Source organism: Scardinius erythrophthalmus (genome assembly GCF_964197995.2).
Source record: "Scardinius erythrophthalmus genome assembly, chromosome: 7".
Lineage (NCBI taxonomy): Eukaryota > Metazoa > Chordata > Actinopteri > Cypriniformes > Leuciscidae > Scardinius > Scardinius erythrophthalmus.
Window position 1 is genome coordinate 16,666,358 of NC_138227.1, and position 15,205 is coordinate 16,681,562.

General features: G+C 46.6%; 1 protein-coding gene across 2 annotated transcripts in view; it reads right to left on the reverse strand.

Annotated features, from left to right (window-relative positions):
* Positions 1-8,153: 8,153 nt before the first annotated feature.
* The window catches only part of LOC308692996 (alpha-2-macroglobulin-like), a 28,977-nt gene continuing 21,925 nt past the window's right edge, over positions 8,154-15,205 (reverse strand). For both annotated transcript variants that reach the window (XM_081369676.1, XM_081369677.1), the window contains exons 31-34: positions 9,597-9,678; positions 9,431-9,514; positions 9,224-9,329; positions 8,154-9,111 (exon numbers count right to left, since the gene is read on the reverse strand). In XM_081369676.1, the coding sequence (XP_081225802.1) occupies positions 9,071-9,111; positions 9,224-9,329; positions 9,431-9,514; positions 9,597-9,678 (313 nt within the window). In that variant the 3' untranslated portion in view covers positions 8,154-9,070. The remainder of the gene's footprint in view (positions 9,112-9,223; positions 9,330-9,430; positions 9,515-9,596; positions 9,679-15,205) is intronic.

The following is a 15,205-nucleotide window of genomic DNA, read 5'->3' on the forward strand; positions in this document are numbered from 1 at the left end:
TACATTCCCTCAAAGTATTTAATTACAGTATTATTACATTTTATTTAGTTTTGTTGAGGAAAATACAAATGACAAAATACTCAAAAGTAATTAAATACGTGTCATTTCAAATACATGCAATTAAAATACTGCCCATCTTATATACATTATATATTATATATGGACCAGATATGATTAATTAGGACCAGGAGTTAGAGGTGCAGTCAATTTAAGACAAGAGTCAGAATTACAATAAATTGAAGAAAGTTTTTACTGAACTGAGTTTGCAGTAGGCTATCATCAGGCAGAAGTCAGCTTCAAGACTCACAAGGAGTTTGTAGGCCGCCCCTCTTACAGTTACCAAAAAAACAACAACCTTAATTCAAATTGAAAACAAGAAAAAAAATCTTAATTCAAATGGAAAACAAGATTTCTTTTTCTTACCCCATTGGCATGTTTAGCTGAGCCACAAACAAACCCTGACAATTGATAAAATAACATATTTACATTTGAAAATCTTATTAGATAATTGCATTTGAAAGATTTTACTTTCAGTAAAAAATGCAATAGATTTGTAAAAGGTGTTTTTATGCATGTTTTGGCCCGGGTTTTTGTTGCATTTTCAGTGTTCTGGTCACTGGGTTACCGTGGAGAAGGATGTCGGATTGTTTCCAAGCCGTGATACATGGTTTAACCCCGGATTTCCACCAACTGCGGAACGGCTGCGTGTCGGCTCCATGCTCCGCTGTCCTTCAATAGGTTGTTTGCATATGACGTCACGTTACTGCGTTGCCATGGCGCGAAATGCAGATGGAGGGCAGGAAGTGATTTGCTACATTTAGGAAGCACTATAACAAACCAGAGCCCGTCTACAGAGAGCCTGCCCACTCCCTATTAAGCCCTGTTGTACCGAATTTTGGTTGTAGTTCCACCAGAGTTCCACTGGGGGCGATCGCCATGAGTGCAAAATGAATGGGAGTCAATGGGGCTAGACGGCTAAATTTGTCTCTTTCACTCGATTGCCGTTGAGAAATCTGAGATCTGATTGTAGATTTTGCAAGTTCAACATGGGTTATGGGTTGAAAGTTGAATGAACGAGTACTTATGTCCTTTTGATTTCTTACAGGTTGAGTTGTTGTTGTCCATAACACGCTAGCATTCTGCTAATGAACGCTGATTGGTCATTGAAGGACTGATTACGACCAGAGATCCCGCTTGATGGCATCGTGTCATCCGAAGCGGGACCAGAAACAAACAAAACAAAAACTCTTCTAGCACGTGTATTTACCTGTGTCAGCTGTGCTGTTGATGTCTCGAGAGAAAAGAAAGTGCAGAGCGCGAAAGCATCAGTGTGACTGAAGGATTGCCGTAAAGCCGTATCTCTGGTCGTACATGTATATGACGTCATTGACACTTTAAAAGACTTTTTAAAGCAAACAAGTGACTCTAAAAAATCTAACACCCAGCAATGTATAATTTATTTGCATTTCCTTTCGAATACAACATTCAAATTACTAAACAAAAAATTATATCCTGAGAAAAGTGGATTTTTATTGGTATAGCGCCATAGACCTCCATTCATTCTGCACTCGTCCTGTGAGCGCCCTCATATGGAATCAGAGAGGAACTGCAACCAGTTCAGAAGCCGGAAGTGTACTGAGAGTGAAACTTCTCGCCATATTAGACATTCTCTGAACAAACTCAAAATGCCTATGTTTTGCGTCGCTTATGGTTGCTCAAATTGATAAAACCGAGAAACCACGAGGAGTGTTTATCGTGTACCAAAAGTTGTTGTTCATAAGGGGGGAAAAATGCAAGAAACTGACCGAAAAACGGCAGAAACAATGGCTTGCAAACCTACGTCTGCGGTCGGGAATCGGAAAATGCCCGTGTGTGCAGTGATCACTTCATCAAAGGTCAGTTAATACAACTTATGTGGCTATGTTTGTGTAACGCAACTCACTCACTCACACACACACACACACACACACACACACACACACACACACGCACACACAGTTACCAGTTTCCGAACTTTGTAAAGTCAAAGTAATTGTTTCTTCTTTTCTTTGAGTTTGTAAGTTAACGTTACCCCCTGTAACTGAAGACAAACGCGTAACGTTAGCAAAGCTACCTACAAAGAGTTTTGAGGGTGCAGCCTTCAGTGGTTTAGTGGTGTTTCGGCGGACCTTTGAGAGTGGTTAACCTAATAATGTAAAGTAAACAGCTGTAAAAGTAACGTCGAGAAGCGCCGCAGCGTTGAATGGTTGTTAGGGTTAACGTTACGGATTAATCCACAGGACAAAATAGAATGACAGCCTCGATGACAGGCAAATCTTTCAATTCAGTTGAAAAATCACTCCTCTTCATAACGCAAGGATCACATCCAAGATATGTTTAGATTTTTTGTCTTTATCTTTCTCTTGTAATAGCGTCTAAAGTAGTACAGTAGTACAGACTTTCCTCCATCTCGTCCATAGAGAGCCTAAGTCCCTCCCCTTCCGGTCGACCACCATGGGACCTTATTTCGGAAAAATATTGTATGGTAGTCAATGGCGAGAGACAACAAATATTTTGATCTCGTTTGAATTGTGCCCTGATTTACACATATGATGTTTGTCAATTTAAAAGATACATTTTAAAGTCAAGAAAGTCGCAGCTTGATGTAAAACTGCTGAGGTATAAGACTGTGAAAGTACGTAATTAGAAAGACTACAAACCCAGAAGGCGCACATGCGACGTCATACCTTTTCTCTCAATGAATGAAGCTAACTTTACTGAAGCTAACGTCTGACATTTTTTCTATAGTCTTACATTATAATCGTAACGTTACGCCGTCATGCCTGAGTGTTTTGAGCCAGAATATACACATACGAGCAACGGATCTTGTGACGTACATAGTGCGAGACGAGAGATGTAGTTCATTGAGCGATTTTCACATAAAACTAATTGTTACTCTTCTGTTTTATGACAAACTGCAACTTTCTTGACTTTCATAATTACCTTTTAAATTGACAAACATCATATGTGTAGTTCAGGGCACAGTTCAGACGGAATAAAAAGATAAGTTATCTCTCGCCATTGACTTCCATACATATTTTTTCCGAAGTAAGGTCCCATGAGCCGGAAGCGGAGGGGCGGGACTTAGGCTCTCTATTCCGCTCTTCACTTCCTGCCCTCCATTTGAATTTCGCGCGTCATCACAATCACGTGACTGCAAACCACCAATACCCACCAGGTCCGGATTTGCTGCGGAACAGTTGCGGCCATGATCTTATTTTTGGTGCGTTCAAGTCATCTCGTATAGATCGTGTTTACAAGTTGAACGCACTTGAACGCCACCACAATGTCGTAAATACCAGTGGGGAGCTCGGGATTTTCTCTAAGCTCCGATCTTTACGAGTTGGGGGCGTGTCAGTGATTAACATGGCGGAATACACAATACGTAAAGGTATTTAGCCGTGATATTGTCAGGCTTTTCTATTAACAGCTCAGTTAGCTAATCGCCAACACAGAATATGATAGTATTATAATATAACAATGCAACATGTAATGATGTGTTGGCAGTGGCTTCATAAATTAATTAAAAACATAAAAATACAAAGTACACCTGATGCACATTTCTTTGTTCTTCATTTTCTAGAACAAGAGTTTAAGAACCTTACTGTATTTTTGTGTAATTAATTAATAGAAAGTACTCCGCCATTTTGCTCCGACGAAAGTGACTTGAACGCACATGTCGTTATAAGCACGACTTCCCACCTCGTACGTACAAACTTCCCAGGAGGACTTGAACGCACCATGATAGCTGAAGTCAGGAGGACCCACAAGATCTCGCGAATTATAAGTGCTGAATTGCTGCGGAGCTCTCCGGCATCTTACAAAAATAGTAGCTCGTATCTGCTGCTCCGGAGGGCTGCGGATCGCTGGAGTCGGAACGCAGCCGTTCCGCAGTCAGTGAAAATACACACGACTTTAAAGGTTGTATCAGTGATTTCAGGCCCAAACATAAATTATCACATTCATCTAATCTTTCCTAACGATCCGCTAGCTGCCCGCCCCATAAGCAGGCCGTCAAAAAAACGCGTCTCTGTAGGCAGCCTAGGCTCTGAGATCTGCACACAAAAACAACTGGTTTCACCAACCACTCAAAACCAAAATAAATAGTGTTCCAACCAATGACCGACAGGGGCGGGTGTTGTGAGGTTTTCGCGTGCAGCCGTCATAGGCAGCCGTGCACGAAGGCAAAAGGTGTGTTCGACATTGGCTGCGGCTGGATGTAACCGATCGGCGAGAGTAGCCGCGTGCAGGCGGGGAGGAGCTGCAAACGGAGACGTGAAGTCGGACACTTTCTGGTTCCCGTAGTGACCGCTCACGTGGTGTTTGCATAGGCCTACTAGCTGAAGTGAAATAAATGCAATATTTGCCAAATACACAGATGTTTCAGAGACATTTTCATTCAATACTTTATGTACTGCTTTTCATACAGCGTCTGTTCAAGCTAATCTACTGTTTAAGTTAATCAACATAAGCTACTATCAATGAAGTGGAATCTACGTTTTTTAATCAGTTTTAATTTGATAAACATGACACAATATAGCAACGCAACGACATGAAAAGAGTGTTTACTGTTATAAAAAACTCATCTGTGAGCTTTAGAGGAACTAAATGTGTTCAAATAAACACGAAACACACGTGATCATTGTCATGCGGTGAATCCGGCCAATCGTGGAAAAGCTGTGTCGTCATCAGCCCTCGTGCAGCCGCTGTTGAGAAGCTGCGCTGGCTGAGTTCTCCGGCTACTCTGGAATCGTTCTCGCGGTACTTTGATGGCATACGTCACAGTCACGTGGTGTCGGCGCTGTATCAAGTCGGACAAAATTTCTAACCGGCATGCACTGCTTCAAGTCAGCCGCCGATCGGTCTGCGCAGAGCTGCATGAAGTCGAACAAGCCTAAAACCTCACAACACCCACCCCTGTCGGTGATAGGCTACAATTTATCTCCATAAATACTATTTTCTCAATTCTGCGCATATATTTTCACATACTTACATCAATTGCTCGATCAATATTATCATCACATATTTTACATTTTTAACTAGGTACCACAAACAATTTAATATAGCTAAGTTTGTGTATATTTTACACGTAGTAAAATATTGTATGTGCTGCTTATAAACACCAGACAGATAATGATTTATGAAACATAAATGAAATAAATGAAGTAATAGAAAGCATAGAAACACACAGGTGAAATACACTGAAAATTATATGCATTTAAAAATTTGGTCGGGTTGAAGTCATCCCTCTGGATCTTCTACCACTCAGCCCGTACTGCAGCGTCAACGGCAGAGATGTATAAAGTACTAGAGACCCAGACTTGAGTAAAAGTACAAGTGCTCTATCAAAAAAGTGACTTGAGTAGAAGTTGAAGTGCTCTTTAAGCAGAATACTTAAGTAGAAGTACTAAAGTATTCAACATTTTTTGTACTTAAGTATTGCAAGTAGTTTATTTTAAAATGTACTACTCAAGTACTGAAAGTAAAAGTACAAGTATTGTGTTATGAAGTTATTAAAGAAAACAGTCAAAAGTTTGAACATCATATTGTTTAAATAATTTCAAATGTTTAGGACACTCACAATTAATTTGGCTGAAGCAGCAGTACAAGGACATGAATGTTCAAGAACACCTTAACACACTGAGCTTAACTCTTTGTAAAGAAAAACAGATCAAATATGTCCCTTCCCCCTCTAAAGCATCCCTCTCTTCTCTTCCCTGCTTGTGCCTTTTTTCTCTACAGCTTATTGGGTATTTATCAGCATGTAACAGCGATCTCTCGAAGCTTTGTTTATGTCAGGGAGTTTCTGGAATGGCTCTTCTTCATGTGTTCCATATATGGTCTAATGTGCATAGGGCGCACTCAGGCTGCCGGTATGGACTGAAAACAGAGTACATCAGAGATCCAGCGCTCATAATGATTACATCGGCCCATTTTGGTTATAATAATTTAAATAAATATTATTCCTCTCTATAGAAATCTAACGTAAACCTATGAAATCTATCAATCTATCAAAATCTGCACATTTTTGAGCTAAAAGCCCTGAGGGACGTTGTTTGGTCAAGCGCTTTCATGACGACCGCACATGAGTTTTTTTTTTTTTTTTTTTTCTGAATGGGTGTGGCTGACGCTCATAATTCATATTAAAGGTATCGACTATTTTTTCCTGATATATAACTGACACAAATTAAGACAACTGTCCCTATAAGTTTCTCAGAATAAAAGTGCTCAAATACTAAAACTTGAGTCTTATATCATTTTAATGATGTATAGTTTGTCAAGGTATGACATTACATATAACAGTAGCCTAACTTTAAACTATTTAAACAAGTAACGAACGATTCAGTTCATCGGCGTCCTCATGACAGCTAACAGTTACGCACTTCAATCTATATGAATTGTCTTTCACTCCGACAAATGAAAACATGGACTAGTAGGGCCAGGAGTGGTCTCCTTCCTCACCCTCACCGCCACCGCCACGATCATTCGAAGTTCTGGTTCTTCCATCTCGAAACAAATTAACAAAGCTCAAGTGTTCTCACTGGAGGCAGGCAGCAGAGCGAAAGGCAGAACGGGAGCACGCGCGGTCTTCTTGATTGTTTGATTCGCTGGGCTAGCTTCATCAAACCTGGTGACAGAGCCATCTACCGCTCTGGCAGTGATAATGTGGGTTTGGAATGATTCGTAACATTTTAATAATTGTAACGAGTAACGATGCAGCACATAAAAAAAGTATCGGAGTAAAAGTATTACACTCGCCGAAAATGTACTGAAGTAAAAGTGGAAGTAGGAGAAAAAAATAATACTCTAGAAAAGTACAGATACAGCCTTTTAGTACTTAAGTACAGTAGTGAAGTAGTTCTACTTCGTTATCTCTGGTCAACGGGAAATGCATGAAAGCTGACTACTTTGTTGTAACGTGAAGAAACGGTACATAACGGCACACAATGAAGTGCTGAGGCTGTCACCGTCTGAAAGGCAAGTCGCCTCTCTTGAATCCTAAAAACACTCATTGTGAAAAATTATCTCTGGCAATGGAACTCGGTCGCTGTTGTCTCTCGCTCTCACTGTCAGATCACCGGAAGTTTTCACCGCAAGTAGGCTACCACACACTCAAGGTCGAACCAGGGGGGTAATCTATCAGCTGGAAACTGAAGCTTCCCCGGGGCCGCCATTGATTAGTAGACCATCACCTGCTGTTAGCATCCATTGACTCCCATTCATTTTGACAGCGAATAACTTTACATCTGAGGCGTTTAAAGACTCCATTTGTCCATTATTTATTTCTAAAGAAACACAACAATGAACAAAAGGCTCTATTACCTTGTATCTTACGTTATGGCCCCGTAGAAGCAGTTTTTGTAAAAATAGTCTTACGATTGCGTCATAACCATGCGACTCTCTGTCGCACAGTAGAGAAATTACCGTATAGACAGGAGGAGAAGCTCACGGGTAATCAGGGGGACGTGGAGGCAAAATGACAAAATAATTAATCAGAATACTTAGCAAAAGTTACTCCTGCTCCTAGCTCATGGACACCTCCTACTCACACTCTCCGTCTCTGCAAGTTTCGGAAGGGAATGATTCAGATTTCTCTTGGCACAGCTACAAGAAGACAGACAGGTTGCTCACGTCACATCTACGTCGTCAAGCTCAGTTTGAGTCTGCGCAGTACGGTCAGCCATCAGGAAGTGAGTGCTTCTAATTGACTTCACTTTTCTCTGTTGAATCCAATGGAGTCGCTGTGTTCATTTCTTTTACTGTCTATGGGTCGAACGTCAACGCTCGCCATATTGTGCACGGAGTGAATTGGCGTGTGTGATTCACATCACACACTCCGCCCCTGGCGACCAGTGGACCATGTCTCTACAACGTTCTCCATGGGATAAACTAGCGACTACTTTTGAGGACGTGCCCACAACGTTTCTGGAACATTAGCCAAGATTATAAAAAATGGAACTATACAACGACGTCCTCACAACGTTGTCATAAAGTAATGTCACGCTGACCAAATGACGACTAACTAACGACGTCGTCACAACGTACTGTTAGCTAGGTTCGCCCTGCTGGGTTCATTATTTTTTTTCGTTTTCTTTTTCTTGATTTGTTATTTTCAGTTCTAACTCATCTGTCGTGGTGCTCTCGTCAGGAAGAGTAGATATTGTTCGATAAAGACGTTATTTTTATTATTTTTTTGGTGCACAAAATGTATTCTCATTGCTTCATAACATTAAAGTTGAACCATAGTCACATGGACTATTTTAATGTCTTTCCTTCCTTTCTGGGCCTTCAAAGTGTTAATTAAATCGCTGTCAATGGAGCCCCTCCTGAGCCATCGGATTTCATCAAAAGAGAGTGAGTTCCTGGGGTGTAAGTCCCTAGGTGGCGTAGTCGATACAAAACAATTATATTCTTTTGAATTATTCCTTTAGATTAAATTGACTCTTTCTTGTTGGCAACTGTTTGGTCACATATGTTATTGTGAGTTCTTGATGAGTGAAGTTTCTGACCTCTCAATGACTTTAGGTAAGGTGATTTGTTATTGATATATCAATAACAAATTTTAACTGTTTGCTGTTCAGTAAAGTAAAGTAAAAGTAAAGGAAATATTCTACAGCATGAGGACCTACAGTGGACCTAAATAGCCCTCTTACAGGGTGTGAAGACAAGATAAAGCAGCGTTGAAATAAAAAAAAAAATCTAATTCACAAGATATCATCATAAAATATCTTGTCTGATTCTAAAATGTTCCCATAGCATGTAGCTACTACACAGTCAACAATTCATTCAGCTCTCTATCACTTGTTTTCATCACTTTTATTAATCATATGAATTGTGAATGTTCTCATGAATATTAGTCATGTTCTCAAGAGACGTGGCCAAAATCTGATTTTTGGGGGGTTGTTCTAATTTGGGATGATATTGGAAATAATTTTGCACAGGATAAAGAATAAACATTATAATATTATGCATTAGAGTGTTCAAACATCTTTATCCAAGCTGAACTATGAGGTGATGCACTTCAGCAGCTTCATTCACAGTGAAAGGAGTACTCGGCCTCTGACTGATCACCTGAAGGAAAAGAAAGATGTTCACATTCATACAACAATGGAAACCTGTAAATCTGAATAAACAATGTGCATCGCATGATCAAAACATTCAACGCTGACTTATTAAATCTTACTTTTTTGGTAGTAATCGTACACTTTGACCACAGCCGGCTTGAGATTCTTCACTGGAAGAATCTGTTTCATTTGTATCTGGTAATTCATTGGAATATTTTGTGGGATCTGCAGGAGGAAACAAACACATTAGTTATGGACATTATGGATAAAAGGTTAATGGATCGACCTAATAATTCAAAATAATATGAATGTTGCTGTTTTCTCACCTCCTTCAAATACACAATGACATGATCATCTTTAGAATCGACCCGTTCCACAAGTGGTACGTATGATCTGGAAGATCTTCCAAGCTGTGGGGAAAAGTGCTGGTTAATTTCTAAATAGTGAACTCTAGAAACTTTACACATTCTGTGAAGAACCACTCAAACACACCATTGATGTATCAGCTGTGAATCCAGATAAGAGTTTAATATCCACAATGACCATGTTAGTCCTTTCCTGTAGACCATCATACCTGGAAAAGAGCAAATGAAAAGGTTTGGTTCTTAAATGCCTCATATAAATGTATAAATAAGCGAGAACAAAAGCCAGTATAATTAACAAGACATGCAGAGTTTATCACTCATGTGTCAATAATAAAAAAATGTTTTCTTGTTTCTCAAGTTAGTGTTGCAGTTTTAAATACTGAGTTCTCTTACGAGAGGTTCTCTCGTATTGCGTAAGCTTGCTTACGCTGCGGGAAAGTCTTCTTTTCTCGAGATACTGAAGCCAAAAATTATCCTTAATTTCATTTTTTGTCAACGCAGTGCAGCTGCGGGCAGCTGAGCTAGAGCGGCATACTGCGCGCTCATTGGCTGCCGCGCGGCAACTGCTTAAGCCTACCAGTGAGCCTGGCGTGACGTCACGCCCAATGAGGGCGCGCGCGCCCTAGCGCGTCACAGCCCGCCAGAATGGGCGGCGTCAGAGCATATATAAGGAAGGCTCGTAGGCTATATTCTCTGATTTCTGTCTTTTCAGCGAAGCACTCGCATCGCTGATCTCGGAGAGGAAGCCGTCGCCGTTGTCCTTCAAGGCCCAGCTAACGAGCCAGCTTAGGTCAGCCTGAGGAAGCCGGACGATCTTCGCCGCCTTCAGCCTGCCGTGCCAGCTCAGCTATCCGGCGAATATCCTTTGCAAGCTCTTTTGTGTGTGTTCTTGCTTCCGCAGCACTTTCTAAAAGAGCAGAGGCGTTGTTGCAAATGCCTCGCACCACGTGCGGCTCATGCCGCTCCGCGCTCAGCGACGGAGACCGCCATCTTCTCTGCGCTCTCTGCCTGGGCCAGGACCACGCAGCCGTCGCGCTTTCCACGGGCGGCTGCGCTTTCTGTGAAGAGCTGCCGATGTCGACCCTGCGGGCTCGACTCGCCCTCTTCACGGAATCTGCTCCAACTGTCCTCGGGCCGCGTAAGAAGAAACGCCGCTCGCAGCGACCACCGGAGCCCGAGACTCGAGCCAAGGCCTCGCCGGAGCCTCTCCCGCGAGCCTCGCTCTCTCCTTCTCCGCCCCCGCTTCCCGACGCGCAGCCGACGGCTCACGCCCTCGATGCCGTCGCCTCAGGGGATGAAGCGGATGATGACGCGCTACTGGACACGTGCTCACTAATGGCGTCGGACAGCGAGGAATGGTCCGGTTCTGTCCGCTCCGCCTCCTCCACCAGAGCGTCCAGCAGGACTCACGCCAGTGTGGACGCCGAGCTTCTCCGCCTCCTCACGGCAGCAGTCGAACACCTGGGCCTCGAATGGTCCCCGCCAGCGGTGACTCCGCCCAACAGACTCGACGGGTGCTTTCTGCCCGCCAGTCGACGAGCTCCAGTGTCCAGGCCAGCGCCTTTTCTGCCGGAGCTTCACGAGGAGCTTACCAAATCCTGGGACGCTCCAGTTTCAGCCAGACTCCGTTCTCCGGCCTCATCTACTCTCTCTCGCGTAGACGGAGCCAAGGAGAAAGGGTATGACCGGATCCCACCGGTCGAACCAGCGGTTGCAGCGCATCTTTGCCCCCCATCCGCGAGATGGCGCTCAAAGACTGCCCTCCCGTCCAAGGCCTGCAGGACTACTTCGGCGTTTGCCAGCCGCGCTTTCTCCGCCGCTGGGCAAGCCGCCTCAGCCCTGCACACTATGGCGGTTTTACAAGTTTTTCAAGCCGACCTCCTCAGCCAGCTCGACGAGGGAAAACTTGATAAATCTGCTTTGACCGACCTGCGCAGTGCGACGGATCTCTCTCTTCGCACGACGAAAACAGCAGCCCAAGCGATCGGACGATCTATGGCTGCGCTGACTGTCATTGAGCGCCACCTCTGGCTAACGCTAGCCGACATGGGAGAGCAAGAGCGGTCCGTTTTTCTCAACGCCCCGCTCTCACCCGCCGGCCTCTTCGGCCCCGCGGTAAGTGGCCTCGTGGACAGCTTCTCGGAAGTTCAGAAGGCGTCACAGGCCATGAACCTCTTCCTGCCCCGCCGCTCGAGCTCCGCTGCAGGCCGCTCTAAAACTCAGCCTCCTGCACGCAGTCCCACGCGGCGCCCCTCCCGACCTCCAGCATCGCAGCAGCGTCAGCGCGGCCGACCCAGGTCCCGCTCCACCAGCCAACACAGGCCGCCACCCCCGCGGGGTCCCCGGCCTAGAGTTTCGCTGAAAACCGAGCCTGCGAAATCCTCCTAGCACTCGCAAGGAGGAAAAGACGGTTGAGTCCCGCCGCGGCCGGACCGCCGTCGAAGCTAACCTGTATCCCTCTGCCAGTCCCCTTGATAAAGGCTACTGCAGTAGTGTCCACCGCAGCCAACGAGCCAGTTTCTCAACTCTCTCGCCTGCACACAAACGCCGTTTTTACGGCGACCCAGATAAATCGAATAAAGAGTGTAAAATCTGGTCATCCGGCTCACGCCGTCAGTGCTATGAGTGTAGTAAACATGCCCACACCCCAGTGCTCATCACTACACACAAGCACAATCCCCCCTGTGTACCCCACAGAGTGCACTCACATAAAGCGCGCTACGGCCGCTCGAGTGTTAGCTGTAGGTCACGTGCCCACAACCCAGTGCTCACACCTACACAGTGCCCGCTCTGCCTCACACATTCGGGGACGAAAGCACTCCACCGCCGGCTGTGCGTTAATAAAGAGTCCTGTGCCCGCTATACAGCACGCACGCTCTCATGTACACACTCACGAGCCCGCCCCGCTTCCGCGCCGCGAGCCGTTGCTCAAAACGCTCTCTCACAGCGTCATTCAGCCGGCTGCCGCTATCAGCGAGCCCCCGTCTCCCCTCACTGTCACTGCGCGACTCGCGCACATACCGCCACAGGCTCCCCGTCCCGCGCTGTGCGGCGGGCGGGACCCGGAGGCTATCCGACCCCTAGCTATGAGTGCGAATGCATGGAAAGCTATTCCGGGAATGTCGGAATGGGTATTAAACACAGTGATAAAGGGCTATTCGCTTCAATTCGCTCGCCGCCCCCCGCGTTTTCGCGCCCGGGTCGAGACACAAGTGAAAGCAGATGCAGCCCATCTGCTTCACACAGAGATAGCGAATTTACTGCACAAAGGTGCCATAGAACGGGTTCACCCTCTGGCTGCCGAGGCAGGCTTATACAGCCGCTATTTCCTCGTACCCAAGAAGGGCGGAGCGCTCAGACCTATACTAGATCTGAGATATTTGAACAAAGCGCTCGTGAAACGACCGTTCAAAATGCTCACGACCGGTCAAATCCTCGCGCAGATTCGCCCGGGGGACTGGTTCATCTCTCTCGATCTGAAAGACGCGTATTTTCAGATTCAAATTATTCCCCGTCACAGGCCATTCTTGAGATTCGCCTTCGACGGTCAGGCATATCAGTACACCGTCCTGCCGTTCGGCTTGTCCCTGGCACCCCGTACTTTTACGAAGTGCATGGACGCGGCCCTCGCACCCCTGAGATCGAAAGGGATGCGAATTCTGAACTATCTGGACGATTGGCTCATTATAGCGCAGTCAACAGAGGAACTAGTTTCTCACAAGAAAGCGCTTCTCGGTCATTTGGAAAGCCTGGGTCTTTCCGTGAACTGGGACAAGAGCTCTCTAACCCCCAGCCAGTCTATCACTTTCCTGGGTATAGATCTGGATTCGGCGGCGATGACGGCCAGACTGTCAACACAGCGCGCGCGCCGTGTTCGGCACCTCGCCGCTTCCGTTCAGGTGGGAAAAGTTTTTCCCCTAAAAACCTTTCAGAGGCTTTTGGGCCATATGGCGTCAGCCGCAGCGGTCCTGCAGCTGGGTTTACTTCGAATGCGCCCGCTTCAGTGCTGGCTAAAGTCGGAAGTGTCCCGCAAAGCATGGATTTCGGGCCGTGCACCAGTCAGAGTGACTCAGCGCTGCGTCTCAGCCCTGCAGCCCTGGCTGGCGGCCGAATGGTTTCAGCGGGGAGTGTCGATGGGGGTCATCGCACACCGCAAAGTGGTCTCGACAGATGCGTCCAACATGGGTTGGGGAGCGACTCACGAGGGCAGTCCGATTTGCGGCCGGTGGTCGAATACGGAGAAAAGCCTTCACATAAACTGTCTAGAGATGCTGGCGGTCGAGAAAGCGCTGAAGCACTTTCTACCACTCCTACGGGGACACCATGTGCTAGTCCGCTCGGACAACATGTCAGTAGTGTCTTACGTGAACCGCCAGGGCGGAATCAGATCCAGAGCCCTGCGCGCTCTCACAGAGCGCCTCCTATCCTGGGCTCAGGGCCCGCTGCGCTCCCTAAGGGCAGCTCATGTACCCGGTCGCTTCAACGACGGCCCGGACAGACTGTCCAGGGACAACGTTCCCCCAGGGGAATGGTCTCTACACCGCCAGACGGTCCAAGTGCTTTGGCATCGCTTTGGCAAAGCGGAGATCGACCTCTTCGCCGCGAGCGAGAACGCTCAGTGCCAGAGGTTTTTCTCGAAACACGAGGACGCGCTGGCCCAGACATGGCCCAGCGTTCCGCTGTATGCGTTCCCCCCGATCTCGATGCTGCCTCAAGTGCTAGCGAGGATCAGGGAGACGAACTGCGCAGCGCTCCTCATAGCCCCGCGCTGGGAAAACCAACCATGGTTTTCCGAGCTGATGAGGCTGACAGACACAGCCCCATGGCCGATCCCGGTGAGGAGAGATCTTCTCTCTCAAGCTCGAGGATCGATTCTGCATCCCCATCCAGAGCACTGGTCTCTGCATGCGTGGGAAATCAACGGATATTCGTTGATCTGCCAGAAGGGGTAATTAACACGATCACGCAGTCCAGAGCCCCCTCGACGAGGCGGCTCTATGCGTCTAAATGGTCAGTGTTTAACAAATGGTGTGTGGAAATGGGTTCTAATGCTCAGTCCTGTGGAGTCCCACAGGTATTGAACTTTCTCCAAGAGATGTTGGACGCGGGCAGGTCCCCCTCCACGCTCAAGGTTTACGTCGCGGCCATAGCAGCGTTCGCCGATTCGGCGCGCGGCCGCTCACTGGGCAGGGATGAACTCATCACCCGTTTTCTGCGAGGGGCCAGGAGGATGAACCCTCCCCGGCCCCCGTCAGTCCCTATTTGGGACCTGTCCCTGGTCCTAGAGTCCCTGAAAGTGCATCCGTTCGAGCCTTTGGACTCTGTGGAGTTGAAATACTTGACGCTTAAAACCGTTTTTCTGCTAGCTCTGGCTTCAGTCAAACGAGTGGGCGATTTGCATGCGCTGTCTGTCAGCGCGTCGTGCTTCGAGTTTGGACCTAACGACTCGTTAGCCATTCTCAAACCGAAGCACGGCTATGTCCCCAAAGTGTTAGGTACTCCCTTTAGGGCTCAAGTCATTACCCTATCGGCCCTGCCGTCATCCGGCAGTGAGGAGGGTGTCAACCGCCTTTGCCCGGTCAGGGCGTTAAGGTGTTATGTCACGCGCTCTGCAGCCTTCAGGCTCTCAGAGCAGCTTTTCGTTTCGTTTGGAGGGCGCGCTAAGGGTCGCGCCGCCTCGAAACAGACGCTATCCAGATGGATAGTGGACGCTATTGCGGCAGCATATGCGTCAAA